Source organism: Bactrocera dorsalis, chromosome 1 (genome assembly GCF_023373825.1).
Source record: "Bactrocera dorsalis isolate Fly_Bdor chromosome 1, ASM2337382v1, whole genome shotgun sequence".
In the NCBI taxonomy this organism is placed as follows: domain Eukaryota; kingdom Metazoa; phylum Arthropoda; class Insecta; order Diptera; family Tephritidae; genus Bactrocera; species Bactrocera dorsalis.
In genome coordinates, this window is record NC_064303.1 from 40,617,898 (window position 1) to 40,644,557 (window position 26,660).

At 37.0% G+C, this 26,660-nt stretch overlaps 2 protein-coding genes across 2 annotated transcripts in view; one reads left to right on the forward strand and one right to left on the reverse strand.

The window, feature by feature from the left end:
* The window catches only part of LOC105221874 (tyrosine-protein kinase Drl), a 123,688-nt gene that overhangs the window by 57,430 nt on the left and 39,598 nt on the right, over nt 1-26,660 (reverse strand). The gene's annotated exons all lie outside the window — the stretch shown is intronic.
* LOC105228309 (uncharacterized) lies at nt 22,522-23,706 on the forward strand. The gene has a single exon (XM_011208099.3). It carries the CDS (start codon nt 22,841-22,843, stop codon nt 23,378-23,380), a length of 540 nt encoding a protein of 179 aa, XP_011206401.2. The 5' UTR covers nt 22,522-22,840; the 3' UTR covers nt 23,381-23,706.

Consider the following 26,660-nt stretch of genomic DNA (forward strand, 5'->3'; position numbering starts at 1 on the left):
CTGTGACTGTCGAACGATATGCAGACTGTTCACCAAAGCGAGTTAAGCCTAGGTGAAATTGGAGAAGGATTGATAGACGAATAGCCAGACTTGTCTGGCCAAACATACAGTTATGTGCGAATATGAGGCAACAACGAGGCATTATATAAAGAATCATTTTTAAAATTACAAAGAAATTTTATGAAAAATACTTTGATTTTGAGGTCACCAATATTTCATTTGAACTCAGAAATATTATATATAAAATATGCCGACAAATTCGTTAATTTTTATATTTTGCCCACTACTGCAGATTTTTGCATACACATCGGGGACAAGTTATCCTCTTTACTATTCTTATTCTTTTGTGGTCGTGGCTTTGTTTCGAGGTCTATAATGCAATTAGGATATTTCATCAATACACAAATCCAGATACAAATGATTTCATTCTTATTGTTGTTTTGTATTTTGTTAAAGCAGCCTCTGTGTTTGTATAAATGTGTGTAGTATATCTTTTTAACCACAAAATACACTTCCCAGACGTACAGGTTATTTGGTTTGACGATATCGATGTCAATGTTGGTATTAATGTGGTTGCTGCAGACAATCTTGCCAGTACAATTCGCCGATGATGTTCTTGTCTTGCATATTTGTTGTAGCTTCATTATATCCGGATTGACAGATTATTTATCATTATCGACGGATCAGACAAATACGTCTATTGTTATTTTGTTTGCTTCCTCAATGCGAACAGATAAAAAGAGCATAGAACTACATACTTACGTGTATACGTACATACATATGTGTATTTGTGTAGTGAAGAAGCGAAAACCATAAAAGTTCATCAGGTTATCCAATTACTTATGGGATAAGTACACGCAAAATGTAAGTATACGTAGTCTATAGTCATGGATGAGTGGAGAATCATGATTGCAAATACTTAGACTCAGAAATTTAAAGTTACCGGTCAGGTTTCTGGTTTAACACTGTCTGAACCATAGATTAGCAGAGCTCATATCAAATATTTGAACACGAGAGACTTAACGAAGGTTGAATCATATCTGGCAATTACTTGCACCTCAAAGCTTATGGTAAAATTTTTTACAAATTGTAGCCATCTATTTTGTTGTTAAACTTCGTGTTTAGTCCTCACATAATTTGTAAAATATATGATAATAGTAGAAAAGGAATCCACTTTTTAATAGTATTCAGTAAGTACAGCTAATTCCTATTTGTTAAAATTGATGATTTGGGTAAATTTACGCACAAAACATTGATAATTAATCATTAATTATATTTCTTAATTTAATTAAAATTATATTAGAAAAAATCGTTTAGGGTTCAAAGTGACCGTAATCGTAAAAATCAGACACCGTTAGTAGTGACATGTATTTTTAAGAAATCAATAGGACATGATTGCGTATTTGCAACCCCCGCTAACAACATACTACAAACATATGTACATATGCATTCGGCTTATGTCTTATTCATATGGTATTTGTATACGTTTTAAATGTTCAATTTCGCATCTTATTTCTTTACCTTGGTCAAGCAAATGAGCCATGATTAAACAAAACAATAAAAAGCAAACAGCAATCACGAATTAGCATGGTACCAACGCAAACGGGTGCTAGAATTAGCCTTATTATAAGCTGAAAAGGCATTGAATGTCAACCAAAAATGCTTCCAATGAAAGCAGGGATTTTGTACTTGCCTTTACACCAGGGAATACAGCAGCGTACAATTGAAATCAGCACCGAATTAGATAATATTCACCTCTGTTCATAGTACAAGTCTAATCCTTTAGTTACTGAGAATAGACCTATGCACACACACAGTCGACGTGTAGTGAAGTATGTATACAGTATGTATAAGTAGAATTTCTGTAAGTGTGTACGGAGAATTGAAGGCGTTCCGACTAATACAAACATACGGCCATCATGCAAAGCAAATAGTTTTCTAATTTATTAGCAATTGCTGTCAAACAAGCCGAAGTCGAGTTGTGACTCAAGCGGCTGGCAGAAATTTCAAAATTAATTCAACTTAGCGAGCACCAACAACATTTGAGAACATTGGTTATTTATGGCAGCAAAACAAATGGAAGCGAAGTCTGTGGCACAAAAGTGCCGCTTGGTACCACATTCGCATAAACACACGGCATGAGCCCTCTTGCAACATGCTTGCATAATTTATATATTTACATGCATGTATGCACATACATAAGTACCAATGCGTCGCATGTGTTGCATATGGCCTGTTGATTGCATTGTGATGTAGGTTCAAGTGTTACCCAAAATATGATTTTTCAAGAAGGCGCAAGTTTTTTTCAATATTTCCGCCGCTTTATCATTTGGTTATGTAGGCACTTCAATACATAAAGTATGTGTTTGTTGTGTTACTTATTTATTCATTAGGTCAGCATTTGTTATTTGTTTCCTGTGCGGCAAAGTTAAATATCGACCATTACTCGATGCATTATCATCAGCAACTATTGTGTTGTTTGCATCTTAATAATTGCTTTTGTTCTATATTCGTTTGAGTTTGTACAATGTGGGTGATCTCCATGAGTGCATGCACACTTGTTCCAGTTGGCTTCATCAACTGTTATTTTGTGTATGGTACACATGTGTAACAATTCCAGACCATAATATCAGGTTAATTTTTCCTCAAAATGTAACGAACCTATCCCCGTTATACACTTGAACAAATCCTTTACTATATATTAATAGTATACGTATGCCCAATTGTCAAAAACGGTTTGAATCGGATCCAGAATTTCTTCAGTCCCCATATACCTAATTGAAAGATTTTCCAACTTCCAATTGACTTTATACCTCATATATCGGCAAATGTAGAGTGTTTCTCCAATAACGGTACATTTTTGTGCCTACACTGAACAAAATCGGGTAAAAACTTACCTGGAACTTCACATAACTTACAAACCTTATTTCTCTGGCTTTGATCCTGGTAAGTTGCAAGAGTATGAAATGTTCGGTTACATTCGAACTTAGGCCTTCCTTACTTGTTTTTCATTGCTTACGTTATGTCAAGCAGCTGTTAGCCTGAACAGGGTGTATTAAGATTGCTACGATGCCTGTATCATATGTACAGTCATGAGAAAAATAATAGGGACACATGGCGGTATTTCGTAAAAATGCAAAGAATATTTTCATTAAGTTTGAAATTGTGTTTTTATTTTTAAATAGGTTTATGTTTTTACCATAAGAATATTAGCGAAAATAACTCGAATTCAATTCAAAGAAGAAAAAAATTAAATATTTTAAAAGCTTTACCCAAATTCTTCTTCTTCTTTAATGGCGTAGACACCGCTTACGCGATTATAGCCGAGTCAACAACAGCGCGCCAGTCGTTTCTTCTCTTCGCTACGTGGCGCCAATTGGATATTCCAAGCGAAGCCAGGTCATTCTCCACTTGGTTCTTCCACCGGAGTGGAGGTCTTCCTCTTCCTCTGCTTCCCGCGGCAGGTAGTGCGTCGAATACTTTCAGAGCTGGATTGTTTTCATCCATCCGGACAACATGACCTAGCCAGCGTAGCCGCTGTCTTTTAATTCGCTGAACTATGTCAATGTCGTCGTATATCTCGAACAGCTCATCGTTCCATCGAATGCGATATTCGCCGTGGCCAACGCGCAAAGGACCATAAATCTTTCGCAGAAATTTTTTCTCGAAAACTCGCAACATCGACTCATCGGTTGTTGTCATCGTCCAAGCCTCTGCACCATATAGCAGGAGGAGAATTATGAGCGACTTATAGAGTTTGGCTTTTGTTCGTCGAGAGAGGACTTTCCTTTTCAATTGCCTACTCAATCCGAAGTAGCACCTGTTGGCAAGAGTAATCCTGCGTTGGATTTCCAGGCTGACATTGTTGGTGGTGTTAATGCTGGTTCCTAAATAGACGAAATTATCTATAACTTCAAAGTTATGACTGTCAACAGTGACGTGAGAGCCAAGTCGCGAGTGCGACGACTGTTTGTTTGATGACAGGAGATATTTCGTCTTACCCTCGTTCACTGCCAGACCCATTTGCGTTGCTTCCTTGTTCAGTCTGGAGAAAGCAGAACTAACGGCGCGGATGTTGAGACCGATGATATCAATATCATCGGCATACGCCAGTAGCTGTACACTCTTATAAAAGATTGTACCTGCTCGATTAAGTTCTGCAGCTCGAATTATTTTCTCCAAGAGCAGATTGAAAAAGTCGCACGATAGGGAGTCGCCTTGTCTGAAACCCCGTTTGGTATCGAACGGCTCGGAGAGGTCCTTCCCGATCCTGACGGAGCTTTTCGTGTTGCTCAAACAATGTTGTGAAAAATGTTCAATTCATTTTTTTTACAAAATTCTTTTGGATTTTAGAATTTGTATCTTCAATACTTCGTTGCAATTCCTTTATTTTGAATGACAGTCAGTCATCGGCGAGATAATGAGTCAATTAATTTTTGGCACGTGGCCCGGGGAATAGCTTTCCACGCTTCCTGTATCAGTAGCCAAAGTGCATCTTTGATTGTTGCTTTTTTACCCTTCAAAGCTACTTTCACTTGTTGCCACAAGTTCTCGATGGGATTTAAGTCCGGTGATTGAGCAGGCCAGCTTAACACGTTTATATTGTTATCCGAGAACCATTTTTTTGCTAGCTTCGATGTGTGTTTTGGGTCGTTGTCTTGCTGGAACACCCATCGAAGGGGCATGTTTTCCTCAGCATAAGGCAGCATAACCTCATTTAATATATTGCAATAAGTCACCGCTGTCAATGTGTCCTCAATTCGATATATTGGACCAACTCCTTGGTAAGAGAAGCATCCCCACACCATAATTGATCCTCCTCCGTGTTTTACAGTTTTAACTGTATATTGCGGGTTAAAAGCTGTGTTCACTGGCTTGCGCACATGTTGAGTACCGCAGTCAGGGTGAATAAGATTGCATTTGGTCTCATCTGACCACAGGATATTGTGCCATTTCTTCACTTGACGTGCTAATTAGCAAAATGTAACCTTTTAATCACATTTGGTTTGGACAGAAAAGGTACTTTTCTGGGTATCTTTGCTTTTAAATTTTTATTAATTAGCCATTTACGAATGTTAGAAGTGTCGACGGCCAAAGAAAACTCCTTTTTAAGCTCACTAGAGGATGCGAAGGGGTCCTTTTTTAAAAATCGCATTATATTCCTTTCAAGAGTTGGAGATATTTTTGATTTTCGTCCACGAGTTTCTTTCTGAGGCTTATATTTTATTGCATTCTCTACCATTCTCTTGGAGTAATTCAACATTTCGGCTATTTTCCGGTATGAAAATCCCTGATTGTGGATTTATTTGCTTACGCAGCTCAGCGCTGCAGTGTTGTCCTCTGCCCATTTTAAATTACTAAATTAAATTATATGTTAACTTTCTCAGTATATGATTATATAAAATCTCATATACAATACCTTTATTGCTTAAAAATTTTTAAGAATCCCAATATTTCAAACCCGTCCCTATAATTTCGCACACTCAAAAACGATCTTACTTCACAAAATGATCAACAGCTGCGAAACGACGCCAAATATTTTTTCTTTGATAACGGCTCTTTACTTCACTGACATCCCAGAAACAATTGCATATTACATTTTTGATAATTTTTTTTAAATGAATCAGATTTTATTTTTTACCTATTTTCAAGCAAGTGTCCCTATTATTTTTCACATGACTATGAATAACCAACATGACGAGCAATTTAGCCATGTTCAGCCGTCTTCATGTCTGTATATACCAGTATTGTGCGCGAAGAAAAGAACTGGCATTTTCGCATTAGCAAAGTTTTTGCATTTGTGCTATTATTTAAATCTATATAAGGGAAATTTTACAACGTATTAAAAGTGGTGTTTATAAAATTAGTGATGCATCGGGTTCAAGTGACACTTCCAGATGTCAATACAATAAAATTGTGGATGCCAAGACGGGGGAGAAAATCTGGACGCCATTTTATTTTTGCATTCAAAACAAAAAAATTAATTTCATATTATGTAAATATTTTTTTATTTTTAATTCGTTGCTTATTTTGATCGAAAATAACGAAATATATTTAATTTATTTTTATTTATTGAATTAATTTATGTTGTATTATGTTATTTATATTGAATTAATTTATGTTTAAATGAAGAGAATTTTATTAATTTTTTCCTAATATAAGGTAAATACGAAAAAATATCACACGAATTTGCTTTTATGTATGTACTTCGTTTCATTTGCCATTGACGATACCAGATAGTAATCGTACGATGCCACGATGCCGCGATGCCGATGCGCAATGATACCTTCGCATCGTGGTAATCGTGAGAAGTGTTACTTAGTAACGTAATCGTACGATGCCTACCTTAATCGTGCAGGTCTCTGGTATATACGCGAACTAGTCCCTCAGCTTTTGAGTTATCTGAAATTTTGAACACGTTCATATATTCCATAAAAGCAACTGTTTTGTCGGAACTGCCGTTATCAAACCACTATAGAATATAGATGCCATACAAACTGAATGATCAAACTCCAGTATTTTTTACGGATTTTTTTTTTATTAAAGGAGATTTCTTCATAAAATTGGGCATAATTTAAAGCTTCGCTACGATCTGCGAAGAAATTCTTTAGATTGGACTACTATAGCATATTGTTAACAAACTGACCAATCACAGTAAAGATACGGGGTTTGTCGGACTGATTTTCTTTCGCCGCGATTGTACTTCGGAGCGTGCGCGCACCGACTGGATTCGGTAGAGGGCGTTCCTAGCTAACGAATGAGCGGTTGCTCAGTTTTCTCCGAGCATCTGACTCAAGACAAACATTTTCATGCGCCGTGTTTCTGTGAGTAGTTCAGCGTTCATTAGAGCAGAGTTACGTGATTAAATTCTGCGTGAAACTCGGTAAATCTGCAACAAATACGTTTGATATGATTAAGCAGGCTTACCCAGATGTTGCTTTAGCAAGAAGTGGTGTGTTTCGGTCTTTTTGGAGAGCCAGGAAGAGGTCGCTGATGAAGACCGTGCTGGGGGGCCTGCGACTTCGATAAACACAAACAATGTGACTCGTGTGCGCAAAGTTTTGAACTCACATCATCGACTAAGTAAACGTTTAATTACCGAGATGTTAAATTTATCAACATCTGTGGTTGATGACATTGTGATGGAGCACTTGAACATACGTAAGGACGACGAGTGGAAGTGTGCCAAGAAAATTGGAACATGTGTGAAAGTGACCCTCTATTTTAGAATAACGAAATCACATGCTATATAAAATGAAACTGTGAACAGGTTTAAAGCATTGGTTGAGCTGAACATGTACGGAATGACTAAGAATCGATCGCTGCGTTAAAAGCGGCCTCAATACCAGTAGAGGCACGATCAAGTGATTCTGCTGCCTCACGTTGCCAAACCTGAATATGTTTCGTTCGATAAAACATGGTTTGGTTTGGTTTGCGAAAAATTGCTTGATTTTTAGATACGGTTTCACCTTAATGATATAATGATGTATTTATTTAGTATAGTATAATTATATAACTAGCGATGGACAATACTTCAAACAATTTTTTTGTAAACTTTTCCTAACAAAGAAATTGCATTTTCACTAAAACATAAAAACAGGCAAGATTGAGTAGCTAACACAAACAAAGTATTTGGTTTAATTATTTCCTTCGAGTATATTTCTCATCGCCCTCTCGAACCAAAATCGGCTGATACGAAAGGAAGTTTAACCCAATTCAATTGTAGTATTTTTGGCTAAAATATAAAATACGTTCACTGTTTTTTGAAGCAAAATTGAATGTTGGATATGCATATTAATCTTAAGTGTGAGATGTGACATTTCCTAAACTACATTAATTACTTTAGTCAGAATTATGCTTTGATTCGTTACTTGTTAAAACAGCTGTCACTGCTGATTTTTTAACCGTCGAAACCCACAATCTGGTATTCACATAAATGTATAATATTTTGTGATTCAGTGGAAGCGTGCAATTTTATCAAGGAAAAAAAACTCTGAAAGAATTTTACGAATATAAAGTAAACAAACGGAATGCAAGTTGTTAAAGCATCTAGAATTCACAAAAATAGAGTCACTTCAAACTAGGTTTATCTAACATTTTTTATACCAAATATACAACAGAGGAGCATACCCGAAAACCACACAATGTGAAAGCAGCCATTGGTAACTGATGTGCAACCACTGTATTATCAAAAAATTTGCACCTGCAATGCAAAGTGTCTGCCAGTGATACAAGAGACAAAAAGGAGAATTTTACTCTTGGATTTCTTACTCTGACAAAGAAGGACTCCTGTTAATATTGCACACTCGTATTCCCAGCTAGAAAAATACAAGAACCGCATGAGTCACTAGCCAATCTGTGTTTCCAACAAACTAAACATTTACCACTTCAATCTTTCATTTACGTTTCCTCTGCTCTTTCATCTATCTTCTGCTGTGTAAAAGTACATTGGTATTGCCGCGTTGTATTGTTGTTTTTGTGTTGCTGCACACCTAAATCACGTTGACACAAAACAGCAGCATTTAAATCATTTTTAACCGACTCTACTACTGCAACTTCCTAACTTAACTCAACCGAAGTTCATGTTTTCATGAATGGTCCACCTCTCCACCGGACTGCTAAAATAACGCACCACACAAACCGCGCATCTGCGAAAGCGACGACTCTCTGTGGACCAATTTTATCTCGATTTTATGTTTCCCTCATTTTACTACAATTTCTATTTTTTTTTTTTTTGCTTTGTCTACATCCTTATTGCTCTGTGTAAACGTGAGTTTTCTTCATTGGAATTTATAGCGGCGCGTTTTTATGCCTAATAGCTTCAATTGGTTGGGGAGATTTGTTGCTGCTGCTGTCGCAGGGAACTTTTTGACTTACAGAATGCTTCTTTTGCTATTATTGTCCCTTGGTGTGCAACTTGCTATAAGTAATTGTAGCGCATATTCCCAACCTTCCATGCTCTTAAACACTTTGTCCAATCATTCATGGCTACTTTTGAAAAAGAAACAGATGTGCTAGGAAAATTAAAATAGAAACACAGCACAAGAAGAAAATAATTTATTGCATTTATTTACCAGTAAAAAACAGGTTTACAGTCAATTACTTAGCACCCATGTACGATAATGATGCACATTGCAGTTAGATAACTCAATAATACCTGCGTCCGTTACTCTTTTCTTTAAGTTTTTCTGTCCATAAATTTTTTCTTACATTAGTCATACATCTGTAAACACCTTTTTATGGCTCTCCTTTTTAAAGGTAATGCGTTTACCTCATACCAAATTTATGAAATGGCTTCCAAATAAGTTTTAAGTAAAACTATTTTGAAACTTTTGGCTACAGCTTCTGTTTGTGACTAGTTTTTAATTTTCTAAAGTTACGTGATGCTTCTTTTGCAATATCTAACGCATTTACTTCATATCAAGATTATAATGTTTATTACTTAATATCAGATTACAATAGAGCATAATTTTACTTGATAAATAAATAACTTTTAAAGTGCAACTTTTGGTTACCGTTATTTAAAAATACCTTTCCACCGACTTAAGGTTTTGCCCAGAACGCAAATTGACACTAAGAGTATAAATAAACTAAAAATTGGTTTTGGTTAAAAACCTTTGCTTAAACTTAAACTAAGTTTTTTCTTACAGTCAAAGTATTCGTAGGTTAATGTTTTCGCAATCATATGGCTGTCGGCACTCACCTGAAAAAAATTAAGTTATAATCAATGTATATTTATAATTTAACCAAATATAAGTAGCAGTTATTGTATATATTATAACAGAAATAAATATTTACTAAAAAAAAGCACTAAGTTCGGGTGCATCCGAACATGTTACGAGTATACTCTTGCAACTGGCAAGAATGAAACCCAGGGAAATACCTTAAGGTGTAAAACGTTAACCAGAGGATCGGAATCTAAACAATTTTATATATAATATAACCCATTCCCTGATCGGCAAATTCGGCATAAGATTTGTTAATAAACGAAAATTATTATACGTAGTATATGTATGAGAGTTGAAAAATGGGTTTAATTAGAATACTTTACATACAACCACTAATCACATGGAGTAAAATCAGGCAGATGTTTTCCGATATTTTCGGTCAGAAGTCAACTATAGCTACTGGGGTCTCCATATTCGGCATCTAACTTGAAAAGTTTTGCCGATTTCTCTATCTCGCTTAGTTTCAGGTGACATGTAAAACCGCTAGGGGACAAAACTATTATACTCTGTAGCAAAAGGTTGCAAGAGTATAAAAATCGGTCGGTGTTAAATTATGATTTGCATCACATAGCACTTGAATAAATTGTCATATTGTAATGCTCACTTTTTGTCCTTTAAAAATGTACAGAAAAGAATTATATACATACGAAGCTTTAACTCTAGGTAATCTGTTTTTTTTTTTTGTATATCAAGATACATATATGTACATATTCGCTTCTAGAAGAGATTTTTATACAATACATATGTATGTATATGTATGTATTTAATTCCGTTTCATAATAAATTCTATTAAAGAATAGTTTAATTATCGATAAATATTAATCAAAAAATTTATTCATAAATTGCTTCATTCTATTGATAACTCACGCGGTTAGATGCCTTTCCCATTTCTGAATATATATGTAATGTATGTATCTAGCGCCACTTACGCACTTGCCCCTCTGGGTCGACCGAGTAGGGCGACTTAAAGCCGTATCTGATGTAATTAAAAACAATTACGAGTCTCATTAAAACACTGTGACCTGACATGAAGTACTATATGGTATATGCACACAGAGTTCGAAAAGAAACTTTACCATACATGATCGCCCTTGTATACTAGCCTGATACAATGCATTAGTAGCGTCACAGCAATCGAATGTCAAAATCACACGCCCTAATGGCATTGCGGCGCGTACAAACGCCCCTCTTTATCATCATGACGGCAAACATACTCGTAATCATCGCTAGTATTAGTGGGCTAGTGGCAGCGGGCATCCTTTAGAATACCATAACGCTGCACTTTCTCAACGCAGCAGCTAGCAGCACCTACGCATTTTTCTCTTAATACTCCTATACGTACATATATGCACTTCCCGCTACCACTTCGGCCTGAATTCACACAATTAAAATTTGACAGTCTCAAGTGGAGGCGAAGAATTGGGAAATTGTGCGCGAACCATGAGATGCATTTGAGCGCATAACTTCGGTATTGTTTTTATTGCTGCGCCGTTGTTTGCACACAGCGACAAAGTGCTTAATGCATCTGTCAATTTTCCCCCTGCTTGCGCGTGTACCGTCGAAATTATAAACGAAAACAATAAAAATTATAGAGACAATTTAATATCTGATTGTGAGTGATGCGGCAACTCGGCACAGCGGTTTCTTCAAGCCACACACACATCCACACATTATTCTGGTATTGCTCAGAGGGAATGTACTCTTCATACATATGGTCTACACATGTAATTGGGTTAATCATCACAGGCGACGAGCATAGGCGACATAAGAATAATAAAAACATTATACAAATAACAGTGAGTGTAATAAGAAATAGGTTCTAACATGTGCATGCAACCAACTTGTCGCCGTTTTCACAAACCCATACTAGAAATTCCGTATCAGAATTGAAACACCAAAAAGTAGTAAATGAAGTTTAGATTTGCTTTCAACAAATCAATCAAGTAGAAATTGTCGCCTATCTGACTTAACTGTTAGTATTTCTTTGACACTTGTTGCTTCCAGACTATTGATTGACAACACAATTCTACAACTATATCTCTACATATGTTTTCCAGTCAATGCCGACCCAGTCTTTATGGGGGAGTGCGTTTGTCATTTGATCATTGTACATTTGCCAAGACAGCAAAACTGAATTGAAAGTCATATTTTTTAGGGGATTGAAATATTACTTCATTTCTTCAAACAAAAAATATCTTTCTTCAAAATCGGTAGCCTTGCAACAATGTTCTCCATAAAAGACATCAACGAAAATACAAAAAAGTTGAAATAATGATTACTGACAAATATTATCTGACGGTTTGATCTATAATTTTGTATAATAACCAAAGCAAGGCAAGAACGAAAATTACACTCTTGCATAACGAACCGAATCAAGCATTATCTTTTGGTGCAAAGTGCATTCGGCGATTTTTTTGAGAGAATTTATTCAACAAAGAAGTTCCATTGAATTTTGTATACGGAATCAAATTTTTATTGCCGAAATGTGCAGAATGTTTGAAAAGACCTTCGGTGAAAACTGTTTGTCGCGAGCAAGTGTTTTTTTATTGATGCACATTATTAAAAATGGGGAAATGTGCTATGTGTAGAAGTTCACGCAAGTGAGAAAAGTTCTCTGATTGCTATTAACTTGGGAGTGGCCAGAAACGATTATTTTATACAGGGTAGGCCATTTAAAGTTGACCCATCTGGCAACGCTGTAACTTTTAACAGCGCTGACAAATCGGCTAATGTCATACCGCGTTAGAAGCGTCATTCGAAGACAATTTATACCATGGAACAGTACACTCCAAAAGAACGCGCTGAAATTGTTCAGCTTTATATTCAAAATAACTTTTCAATTGTGTTAACTCAACGTGCGTTTCTATCCGCGACGCCTTAATTTGGCTGAAAACGAACTTGACTTTTGGCGAAAACTCATCATGTCAGACGAGGCACATTTCTCGTTGAATGGAGGCGTAAACAAGCAAAATTGCCGATTTTATGCCACCGAAAATCCTCAATTAATTGAAGAACAGCCTCTTTACGACCAAAAAGTAACAGTTTGGTGCGGTGTTTGCGCGAATATGATCATCGGACCGTATTTTTTCGAAGACGATGATGGAGCCACGACAACAGTCAATGGTGAGCGTTATCGAGCCATGATAACGGATTTTGTGATACCCATTATTCGCGAAAATGACATGGATAACTTCTGGTTTCAACAGGACGGGGCTACATGCCATACAGCTCGACCAACAATCAATTTATTGCGACCATTTTTCCCCGGGCGATTGATATCGAAAAATGGTGATGTTGACTGGCCACCGAGATCACCAGATTTGACGCCACCAGACTTTTATTTGTGGGGTTATTTGAAATCCAAGGTATACGCTAATAAGCCAAAGACCTTAGCTCAACTGAAAGCCAACATTCGACGTGAAACAGCCGCCATATCATCCGAAACATTGGCCAAAGTCATGGAAAATGTCGAAAAAAGAGTGCATTTAGCTGTCAAAGCTAAAGGTGCCCATTTACGCGATCTAATTTTTAAATATTAGCTGAAACAAATCCCCTTGGACCAAAATAAATTATTTTTGAAATGAACAAAAAACATTGTTTTCTTTTGTTCTTTTTTTTTTACAACAAACAAATGGGTCAACTTTAAATGGCCTACCCTGTATATGGCTCAAGCAGCTAGTTAAGGAACGTATTCCTTATAATAGTAACAAACAGTAACAACCTTTGTTTCAACAGAATGTATGTAAACAACCTTGAGTTGGAACAATTAAAATGCACTATCAATACAACAAACAAGTATCAAAACAACATTGAGTTTGAATACCACAACAACCTTATCTTAAAACAAAGCAAATGTATCTAAGCAAACAATATATGTATATGTAAACAAACCCAAACAAATAATATAATCTGTATCTAAACAAACTATCAACTAGTAATAAGTAAAACATACTAGTTAGTATAAATAGAAGTAAGAACCATGTAATAAGTTAGTCTTAAGAGTATAAATAAAGAGTACACATTTCGGTGCAGCTCAAAATATATTCTTTTGACTCATTTTTACTTAATGTAAAAATTAAGGAGACCCCACAATCTGCGCCAACTACCGTGGGATAAGCCTCCTCAACATCGCGTACAAGGTTCTATCGAGCGTATTGTGTGAAAGATTAAAGCCCACCGTCAACAAACTGATTGGACCTTATCAGTGTGGCTTCAGACCTGGTAAATCAACAACCGACCAGATATTCACCATGCGCCAAATCTTGGAAAAGACCCGTGAAAGGAGAATCGAAATTCATCGACTTCGTCCACTATTTTGTTGCAGCCAAGATACGCATCCGCCTCTGTACAGCAAAAAACGCACGTCAACAAACACAAGGAACATTCGACGTCGAAAAGCTGCAATCACAACAGACAGCGAAAAGATTTTTTACTCGGCTTGCACTCCTGCTCTCTGAGAGCAATCAGCAGCAACAGCGGAGAGAAAACGGACTGCCTACCTCGCAACGATACGATCAGCTACAACACGTGCAGGATTGGATAGAGAGCCGAAGAGGGAAGTAAGACGCATTTGCATACGGAAACAGAGCGAGGCCGAAATGCGTGAGTATGAAGAGCTAGACAAGCTGGCCAACAAGGGTAATGTTCAAAATTCTACGAAAAAATGCGGCGACTAACAGAAGGTTTAAAGACCGGTACACACTCTTGTAGAATACCCAGAGCTGATCTAGTAACCGATGCCCAGAGCATACTAGAATTATGGAGGGAAAACTTCTCCAGCCAGCTGTACGGCAGTAAAAGCATAACTCCAGGAGATATCGAACCCGATTTCACAATCGATGACGATGGAGCAGCTGTTCCATTGCCCGACCATGTAGAAGTTCGAATAACAATTACCCGTCTGAAGAACAACAAAGCGGCGGGGGCCGATGGATTGCTGGACGAACTATTCAAACACGGCGGCGAAAAACTGATAAGGAGGTCGGGCGAAAACATACCTAACGATTGGAATTTAAGTGTGCTCTGCCCAATCCGCACCTCTTCGTCGATTTTAAAACAGCTTTTCACGGCGCGAATAGGAGCTGCCTCTATGCAGATATGTCTGAATTTTGTATAGAGCTGTGTAAACTAACGTTGGCTAACACCAAAAGCTCCATCGGGTCCGATCGGGAAGGACCTCTCCGAGCCGTTTGATACTAAACGAGGTTTCAGACAAGGCGGTGACTTTTTCAATCTGCTGTTGGAGAAAATAATTCGAGCTGCAGAACTTAATCCAGCGGCTTTTTTTTACAAGAGTGTACAGCTGCTGGCGTATGCCGATGATATTGATATCATTGGCTTCAACATTCGCGCCGTACGTTCTACTTCCTTCAGACTGTTTAAGGAAGCGATGAAAATGAGTCTAATGGTGAACGAGAGCAAAACAAAATATCTCCTGTCGTCAAACAAACAGTCGTAACAAACTCAATAACTCTTGCCGACGGGTGCTACTTCAGGCTAGGTAGTCAATTGGGAAGTAAAGTCGTCTCCCGACGAACAAAAACCAAACTCTGTAAGTCACTCAATATTCCCGTCCTGCTATATGGTGCAGAGGCATGGACGAAGACAACATCTAATAAGTCGACGCTACGAATTTTCGAAAGAAAGGTTCAGCGGGAGACTTATGGTCCTTTGCGCATTGGCAACGGCACACAAAGTTTCATCAAGATATCTCAATTATTACTCAAGTTTCAGCTTGCACGGACGGACGGATGGACAGACAGACAGTCAACCGTATTTCAACTTTTCTCGTCCCCCTGATCATTTATATATATATAACCCTATATCTATATCGTTTAGTTTTATGTGTATGAGTATAAAAATGCCTGTTTAATATTTTGCCTCAGAGAACACAAAATACATATTTTGCAAGAAAAAAAAAAAGCAGTACCTAAATAATTTTATTGATATTAAGTGATAGTAACGGGTTCGCTCTGCTTTAATGAACTCTTAAAGAAGTTTTAGGAATACCCATCCATCCTCATATAAATATACTTATACAAATTAGGTTTAACAATCAAACTTTAGTACAGTTCATCATCAACAAAGCACTACAAAAGTTTCTGCTGTTACCGAGCCTTCATAACATAAAAAATCGAAAGCCATGAACGGCCAGATTCTTTGTCAAGTATTTGCACTTGTAATGTGAGAGGCCTAAATGAACTAATCGCATTTGAATGGACCGAGGTTACGAAAAAACAATACAGCACAAATATTAAGAGTCAAACGACATTTACTTGGTTAGTTGGTTGTTTGCTTTTGTGGGGCAGGCGACAATTCCAAACACACAAAAACAATAGACGACTACGATTTGCATGCAAAATTCGCTTTACGACCCAAACGTTGCCAGCATCTCAAAGAGGTGTTGAGCCGTGATGCGTGTGGTCTGCGTCAAGTACCGACAACTGCCAGAACTAAAGCGCGGACGGGGGGAAGTGTGATTCGGTCACAACTTTATTGCTTCTCCCACTACTGTCGCTGGTATTTTGAACCTTCATGTAGATGTTTTATTTTTCTCCATTAGAATTGTATAATTAATGCTTCACAATGGCAGTGGCGGAATTTATTACATGCAACCTTTCATTTGATTAAAAAAACGCATAAACGTTTTTGTCTTGCATCCAGCAAAATCTGTCCTCGGCGAACGAGGTGCGGAAAAAGTGCTGCCAACGCGTTCGCGCAAGCTACTCATTTGCAAGTCGTATTGTCAACAAATTTGCATAGAAATCGCTTGCCGCTACAGCTAAATGCGAAGCGCGAAGGGATATACACATAAAACACAACAACAACTGACTCTTAATAAATAAGGAAAATGTAAATAACGACAAGAATTTTGTTAAATAGCGAAGTAACAGTGTAGGGAGGAATGTTTGAGCGCACAGAGATATTTATTTCCGCATCCGCATTTGCATCCGTATCTATTTCCGGAAAGTCTAACTTAAAGTGAAAATTATAGGAGGCGCCATATTATTTGATCTTTATCTCTGATGGCTAATAGTTGACACCTATTAGCAAACGGCTCTCGACTGCTGACTATGTGGTGATATCTCGCCACAATAAGAGACAACTGCAACTACGTATACATACACACATCGTCAAAATAATAAGTACATACGCCCGTGTAGCATTCAATGACTAATAAATTTTCATCTTTAAAGTGAAATACTATCATATTTAATATCATATATGACTTAAATAATAAAAATAAAGATATTTGTAATAATAGTTGAAATAGAAACTTAAATTTCTAGCAAATAATAAAAAGTCTAAAAAAATAGCTGTACAAAATAATAAGTACATCAGGTATCTGTGAATGAAAAAATATATAAATTTGAGTTTTCTGTCTTCTGTTTGACTTTTATTTACTTCTTTCATCAGTATCTAGTATATCTGCAATTATTTTCAATTCCTTTTGAGATTCGTTTTGGCATACTGGAGATAAGTTTGCGGCACGTATCAATTGTAATCTCACACCAGGTTTTTTCAAAATTCTCTGATTTGATCCTTATTTTGGAACGATTGCTTCCTAATCTGTTGCTTTAGCTCTCCCCAAAGGTTTTCAATTGGATTCAAGTCGGGAGATTGACATAGTCATATAAGAGAACTCACACCATTGTCTTGGAACCAATCTTTTACCAACGTCGAAGTATGATTAGGATCATTATCCTGCTGAAATTTCCATATTAGTGGCATACTTTCCTCAGTATATGGCAGCATCGTGTTTTCCAAGACATCTTTATATTGAAACCTATTCATGGTGCCTGAAATACGATGTATTGGTCCTACACCATACCACAAAAAGTCCCAGACCATTATGTTGCCTCCACCGTGTTTAACGGCCTTTTTTGTAGACTGTGAATGCAATTCTTTGCCTTTCGGACGACGAACATTCCGTCAGGCATCATTTCCGAACAAATTAATGTTTGTTTCATCGTTCCACGAGATATTGCGCCCACTTTTTCTGACCACTTGGGCCGTACCAATTTGAATGATTTTTCGCAAATTATAATCTTATCTGTATTTTTTTTGCAATAATGGTATTCTTCTGGCTATCCGGGCAGGTAAATTAGCTCCATATAGTATTCGTCGGGCCATTCGGGAAGATATTATGCTACCAACATCGGCTGATATTATCTTTGAAGATACCAATGGGTTCTTTTTACCAAGAGTTACGATACGGTTGTCCTATGTCTTTTTTGGCCAAGCGCGAATTTCAACATTCTTTTTCATCCTTAGGGCCTTCTGCACGAAATACAATGAACGGCCTAATGTTTTAGCGGTATTTCTAAGATATTGGCCCTCTTTTATGAAGATTAAGACGATGTCCTTTTCCTCCGCCCTGCAATGCTTTTTTCTACTCATATATAATTTTTTTTTAGTTTTTAATGAGTCTTAAACATGGAGTTATACAACCTAAAGAGCAAACCATTATAATAAATCACTCGATTTGATGAAAATCTGAAAATAATTAACAATTTACTTATTATTTTGACCATTTAGAAAACGAATATCAATTGCCACGCCCACTACAAAGAGTGGATTCAGCATTTTCTTTTCGCTATAAAAAGTACTACCATATCGAATTTAATAAAATCAACCCATAGTTGCATTCGTGTATAATACTTCACCAAACTTTAAAAATTCAATCATGACTGCAGCCTAAAGAAATGTACTTATTATTTTGACCATATGTGTATGTATATTTCGCCAGAGTTTTATTCAATTACCAACCCCATCTCACACACTCACACGCTACTAAGCCAACATTGTACCCATATAATTTAGTTCATTTCTCTTCTACGTCTAGTTTTCTTTACACAATACCCTGCCTACACCGCAATACTTATTCCTAGCTGCCGTTCATGCCTGCCGTCGGTGACGCCTTCGAAACGATCGACGCCTGTGAATATTCAAATTAACTTTTTAATTAAGATTCCACTTTTTCTTCCACTTCAAGCCCCCACACGCCTTCGCAGAAACAACGGAAATGTAAGAAATTGTTGTGATTTAACGCTTTTAATATTGAGTTCCCGTGCGTATACTTGTTTTAAGGATTGCGTGGCCTAGTTGGGCGTATTCCGTACGTATGTCTCAGGGCACCTTGTGGTGCGTTTAGGTATGCAAGTGATTGTATTGTTACGTGCCGTCTTTGACTTGCAAATTTCCACCACTTAACCCCATGTCAACAAAAAAACTAGTTAACTGGACGATTGAGCATCGTACTAAATACACATCACTTATGGACGATGTCGGGTGGGGCGGCAATCGGTTTGATGTTTTTGATAGAAAATTAATATGAAAACGGTTGTATTGCATCGTTATAAAGGTTTACGAAGCTCACGATGCTCGAGTAGGCCACTTTGTACTAAAGTGTTTATGCAAATTAGTTGTGCTCAAACTTCCCAAAGAAAACAGAAAATGATCACTTCCTTTTAAGCGGTTTATAAGCATTTCTCAATTAATTATGTTTATAAAGCAGCAATGACTATGCCGAAGTTAAGATGTCGGATGGCGGGTATCGTCTAATGGACTGCTGGTAGTAATGATGAAGACAACGTAGTTGTTTTATGGTTGGTAAAGATATTCAGGAGGCGTTGCTCGCATGGGAGGAAGAAGTATGTAAACATAATAAACTCACTCCTAGTTTTTGTGCTGGCTGCTGCTTGAAGCCTTTACCGTCACTTAAGTGATAGCAAAACTTTGCAAAATAATTGAAAACTTGGGTATGAATATTTAAAACTCCTCTTTAGTATGTAGTGACAACTTACAGTTGATTTTGACTCCATTATTTAAAGAAAAGTTTTAAGAGGCATGAGGATGTGGCACGTGCTCGATATTAAATATTTTCAGTAGCGACGTTTAGAATAAAGTGTATAGTAAAATTATGACTTATTTATATATATAGATATAAAGTATAATTAATAAAATGCGAATCTAATGATAAATATTAAACAACATCTTATCCCAAAAAAGCGCAAAGAGAAAAAAAATAAAAAATAGGAGTATCGGCAAACATTTTATAAATAAAAAAAACGGGTTTATTATACTCAAGAACTTTTGGACTAATTTTTTTAATTTCTAATGTTTAATTTAAATGAGTATGACCTTTCCTTTCCAAAACACCGCTCCACCCGGGAAAATAATGGCACACCATAATACTTACATCACTGCACAGGACAACACTCCATACGAACACAACGCATCATTAGCTAACAAAAGGATGATCCCCGCAGCTTCTCCACATCATTCGATCACAGTTGTAGTGATCCTGCGCACTAAAGCATTCAAATCGAGAGTAGTGATCCGGGCCTGAGCGCCACATCAACTAATTTGATTCGACATCTCTCCGAGCTCTTACTCATCATCCTCAACTGTTTTTGTAATAAATTTTTTTGCACGAAATTAATCGAATTTTGAAATTCGACTCCAAGGGCTAAAGGCCTATTAATAACTTTACTACTCTGATAAAATAGAAAATAACAGAAATATTATCCAGCAATTTTTCATTTAATTTTAATAACAAAATTAAAGACTGTCTCCATTTATTTATTTATTTTGAATATAATAAATAATGCTAAGATACCACTGAAGTTATAGTACAAAGTGTAGCAACGTATGCAGATTAAATTGCTAATAAGTCGGCTTATCTTTCAAGAAAAATTAGTAACTGGGAAAATTCGGAAACAGTGGTAAAAGCAACGATACTCATCGCAACCGTGTGAAAATTTCAATTTATAATTAGGATTTTTTGCTTATATGATATTCTATCTCTAACTCATTCTTCTGAAAGAATCGATCGATTTGGCAAAGGCATCAAATATGATAGACACGCTGCTTGTAACGTTCCGAAATCGAAGACAAAAAGCTGAAGAATATTTTCGATCCAAAAATGGCGGCAGAACTGAAAGTTGACGAAGAAAAACCAAGAATCTGCGGCCGACAAACTAAACGCAAAAATGTCTGAGTGAGTCAACAGGACTTAAAAAAAAAAAACAGAACAAATTGTTTTTTTCGGCAAAATCAATTTATTTTTCTCTAAATAGTCTCCTTCTGCTTCAATACAGCTTTTTGCACGGTCCAAAAGCATGTGGAACGAGTGTTTTAGCTCGTTGGCCGGTATGGCCGCCAGCATGACGGTACAAGCCTTTTGAATGGCCTCTACGTCTGCATAACGCTTTCCTTTCATGGGCAAATGCATTTTTCCGAAAAGTAAGAAGTAGCACGGTGCCATATCAGGTCAATACGGGGAGTGGTTAATGATTAAAATGTGATATTTCGTCTAATAATCGGTCACAAGCGTCGATCGAATGTTGGATTCTGAGCAATTTTTAACCGTCAGTCAATTTGTGCGGAACAACCCATGCACACACTTTTCATAAGCCCAAATGTTCGGTCAAAATGCGATAAATTGATGTTTGGAGATGTTCAATTCCATTTCCATAAATTTCAGTGATGATTTCAGCTGATTTTTGATGAATTCACGCACAGTTTCAATGGAATTTCCGGTGATCAGGGATTTTGATTGGCCCACTTATTGATCGTCATTTATGTCCTCACGACCACTTTGAAAACGTTGAAACCACTCGTGCACTCTGCTCGAGATATAATGAATGGATTTCAACTGAGTTTGCTGCTTTCAGAAACAGTGTGTGCTTCGAAAACCAAAGAAATGGAAAATCTTATTGTCTTATAGATAGATTCAAACTCCTTTTGGATAATGGCAACGTCGTGCGACGTTTGACGCCATTGGAGGCAGAAGCAAAAGTCAACAGACAACGAGTTACCGACTACTGCATATAAAACGTTGAAGAACTGCGATGTTCGCATATTCTGCACACTTCCTGCAAGGAGTGCGAGCTCTGAACGCTCCTTTCGCCGCATGAAAACGTGGCTGAGGACAAACATGCTTCAAGATAGATTGATCGGCCTAGTTTTGCTGCACATGTATCATGGCATTGAAATCACTGCAAAAATAATTCTCGAAAGATTCTCACAAACTTTTATGAAATGTTTCTATTCAATAACATCATAAATAAAATCATAAAATTATAAATTTTTACACTTAAAATAATTGTTGTTGGATTACGTACAAAAATGAGTTTACAAATATTACAATTCTCAATGCTATGTTTTCGGATCGTTATAACTTATAACTTTATGAGACTATGTGAAACCCCTAAATGTGTTTCTTCAATTTAGTAGCATTTGAAATTAGAAGATCGAATTGAAAATATTGCAGAATATTATAATCTTCATGTTTCAAGTAAATGTTTATTTCCTCACTTTACACTTATTCGCCCGTACGTATAATTGTGTGTGAATGGATTTTCAGCCACTTATTATTTTACACAATAAATTTATTTCATAATTTTTCACTTCGTTCCGTTTCGAATCGCTTCGCTGTGGATTATTTGACAACACATTTGGTCTGTCATCATAAAGTTTGTCAAATACTTATGTCACATTTGTTTCAGTTATTTGACGTGACGGGGCCGACTCTAATGCATCAACTTGGTCGCCATCATCCACAATGAATGTATTTGCATTTTATAAGCGGCAAATGAGCAACGCGAGCAAATCGCAATAAATAATAAAATGATTTTGTTGTATATACTTGTACATACATATAAATCACGAGAAAATTAAATGAAAGTGGTAAAGGGAAAATACATTTTAGTCATTTCGCGGTACTTGAGATCACACTTAAGTAACACAAATTGATCATTTTATTTTACATTTTATGAAGATGTTATCACTGAATTACCCATTTTTACAGCGGCATTATAATTAGTGCAATTTTATATTTGATTAGTTTTCAGTTATCGACGATTGAGTATCGGGGACTCCCATACGAAACTTGCTAACGAAATAATAATACTGGAATTATCGAAAAATTTGTTAACCAAGTTTTCTATTCTAATTGTATAAAAAAATAATTTTTCTTCGAAACGATTAATCAATGACATTACGAAGTATGAAGAAGATTTTTATATAAATTCAGAGTTATCGGCGATTCTACTTCAATATTAAGTAATCAGCTATCTTGAAGCCGTCTAATTACAACCACTGTAACCATGTATCAGAAGACACGGGTTTATCCACTCGCAATATTACTCAAAACTCTGTTAGTCACTTTGGCAGTTGCCAGAGTAAGCGGCACTTTCAAAAAGAATCCATTTCTGCCACCCGCCCCGCAACAGCCTTCATATTATCATCCAGCGCCGGCTTCGCCACCAGTTGTTTATCACCCAGCGCCTGCACCGCCCCCAGTGGTTTACCACCCAGCGCCAGCGCCACCACCACAGCAGAGGCCGCCTCAAATCATCATAGTACCTGTGCAAACGTATCCCGCATATCCAGCGCCACGACCGGCACCTGTTCATCCCGCCCCGCCGCCACCGCGTCCAGTACATCCACCACCACGTCCAGTACACCCACCACCACAACCAATACATCCAGCACCAGTCTATACACAACCTGCACCACCAACGAAAGTGATCCAACCAACTTTGGTTATACAGCCAATTCTATATCCTGGTGGCAGCGGCGGCGGTGGTTCTGGTAAAGGCGGTGGAGGAAGAGGTGGTAAAGGATGCAACTGTCATGGCAAGTAAAAAAGGTGAACCAGATGTTCAAAATAATAGTAACACATTTAAAAGTAAACTTAAAGGTGCATAAATAAATCGTAGACATTACAATTGCAAATTTGTTTCAATTTTTCAAAATCTACAACCGGATGTAGATTTTGGTCGGAAGAAAGTCAGTTAAATATCTTCTGGCTTTCAAATTAAAAAAATTGTCATTTCCCAATAAAAGACTGTGCCAGCTTCGAATGAGTTGAGTACGAAATATATGAGTATTTATATCATATGATACGAAGAAAAGGATTCAGGAAGTCCTTTATATATTTGAGATATAGAAAATATTTCGACATTGAGGTTCAATGGAGAAAAGCAGTGCTTGCTCTTTTTTCACTCCCTCTACTACTATTTTCTATGTGTTAGTTTTTGATGAATGCTAATTTTATAGCACTCACCCTCCTAATTATACGATGGTCCATTACAAATAAAATCCATTTAGCAAATTATGTGGTTAGAATTCGAGTTAAATACTTACTTTAGCTGAAAAGTATAATGGTAAGCATTTGAATAAACGTCCGTCATAAAAGAGGCGAAGCGTGGATAAATGAAAACAAGAGAAGCTGTTTGAAGGGATGTTGTTACTTAGTTAAAGATGACGAGCGGCGTCTGTATAATTTTGGACAATATATAAAACTTCATGTACTTGCAACACTTCTATGCGTCGCCTGTTGCGGCGGACGTTATCTTCCGGCGAGAGATAGACAGTCCTTTCGTAAACAAAACATCAATTCCAGCAAACTGCCAAGCATCATTAATCTTTCGACAAAGTAATCTTCTGACGCTGAAGTTATGCGACATTAAATGTACAACGCAATGCTTCGGCAGTTTTTATCAACAAACGAAAGGAAACAATGCTTAGAAACGTTCGTGTGAATCATTTGCATTTACAAAATTTAGTTTGATTAAAAACTGTGCAAAAAAACAGTATACCCGTCCGCCTTTCTTCTTAACTTTCCCACCGTGACTTCAATAGCCTATTCCCAATATACAAGTTTGTTTACTATCATTGCCGTTGCCACTTCAATTCTATATAAACCACGCAAGGAGCTATTCTATAATTAACTCGACCCTTGCGGCTGTCATAACTTATGGTAATGGACCGCGCGCCACCGCCACCGCCACTCACATTTCTACCCTACGAAGCTAATACTAATGTGACAGTTTGGAAAATCTATAAATAAATAATAACGGTTTAAGCGCATAGTAAACGCAGCAACCGGCCGAGCGTAAAGCCATAAAAAATGCAAAAAGAATATTGAAAATGTAATTGCAGCGCAGTAAACACGTGACCGAGAGTGGTAAGAGCTCAAATGGCCTGAGCGTTTGGTGGGAAAAGTCACTCAGTCACCCACTGCGGGCCCGTCCGGCTTAATCGAGCAGAAATCCGAATGCAAACAAACATGATCGCGGGTGCACAACAAGTTATAGAAGCCGACAGTCACAATAACAACAGCATTTCTAGTATGAGAAAAGTAGAAATAACAGTTACAATAATAATATGATGAGTACGAGCAAACGCGGAACTTGAAAGGATGAGAAGTACAAAATTAACCAAAAGCACAAGGAGCGCACCTTAAAACGCTACAGCGCGCAAACCAAAGGCAAAGGACCATGTAAACCAACACGCGCCAGAATTAAAACAGGAAACGCTGCAGCAGCATAAACTAGTGACATGACATTCTAACGGCGCGACCATACCAGCAAGTTCGCACAGACATTTTTTCAAGTAGCACTTCGTTTTCAATGGTATTCTTTCAAAAAAGATACACTCGAGTGCAACATAAAAGCATAAATAGATGCGCAACCATTCGTTATATGTTGCACATGCAACAATCACCGAGCGGTGCCCATTAAGTTTGAGTCACGACTGCTGGTGAGAGTGCGTGCCCGTATTCCATTTCTGCACATGCCGACGACGACCGCGGTGAGTACATGTGCGTCTGCCGGCTAACAACTGTGGCAGCCACCACCGAGTGCACGAATATGTTACTGCAATACTGCAATACAGCGCAACACAATGCAAATGGGTAACGAGACTATAAATTATTTCGGCATTAACCCATTGATTGCCTCGCCACCAAGTTGCACAGCGGTGTGGCACATTTTTATATGCCGGAGCACATATCTATTATATGTAGTGCATAAGCACACACTAGCCCAAGAGTTGGAACGCGTGTGACTTGCCGTTTATACCTTTCTGTTTTTATACTCTTGCAACATGTTGCTATAGTGTATAATCGTTTTATTCACCTAACGGTTGCTTGTATTACCTAAAATAATCAAGTTGGATATAGCGTTATATATGTAAGTATGTACATATATGTATATATAAATGATCAGGATAACTAAGTACTACATTAAAATACAAAACTGTAATTTAAAACGGCATAGCAAAGAGCACCTGTGGGCTGAAATTAAAAAAAGGATGTCGCCTGCTCTATTATAGGTTTAATATATGTAAATATCTCCACTCAAGCTACAATAATTAAATTCTCTTAGAAAAAATCGTTTAAAAGCCCCAGTGCAATAATAAATGAAATCGGATGATAATCCCACCCTCGCTCCATATAACGGTTTTGTTGAAAACTATCAAAGGCACGATAAATCAAGAACTAAGTAATCCAGGGACATAAGTCATCCAATATGGTACTAGAGAGCCGGTATCAAATTTGGAGGGTGGGCGTTACATCATACACATTTAAGTGAAAATCCATGTGACTCAGTCGAAAGTGGACGAAATCAGACAAAACCCATTTAACACAATTTTAAATTCTACGAGTATCTGATTCTTCAACTTTCCAATACACAAATCAAAAGCCAATCAATGTATTCGGATAAAACTTTACGCAAATAGTGTTCTCATTGTATTTGAATTTTATTTTACGCCCAAAAATTGTCAAAAGCGGACCATAACTATTCAACCCCCCTCATTTAGAACCCAGTGCTTATGGTTTACTATTTGCCGAAAATATCGGTCAATCTATGAAATATATATTTTAAATTTTGGAAAATGTTTATTTGATAATAATAATACACCCTTGTGTCAAAATGGCATTAAATCAGATCATTACTTCCCAAAACCTATATATGTATGTACATATATAAAGATTTTCGAACACGCATTTAACTTTATATTGTTATATCGGTCATGTGGTCATCGGTCATATATTATATTTAAATGAAATTGATAGTGATTAATTCAAACAGCCCTTAAATTTCCCTGCCCAAAATAATCTAAATAATGATTTCCGAT

What these genes read in the sequence shown, in the direction of transcription:
- LOC105228309 (XM_011208099.3), top strand. Translation starts at nt 22,841, where the DNA reads ATGTATCAGAAGACACGGGTTTATCCACTCGCAATATTACTCAAAACT.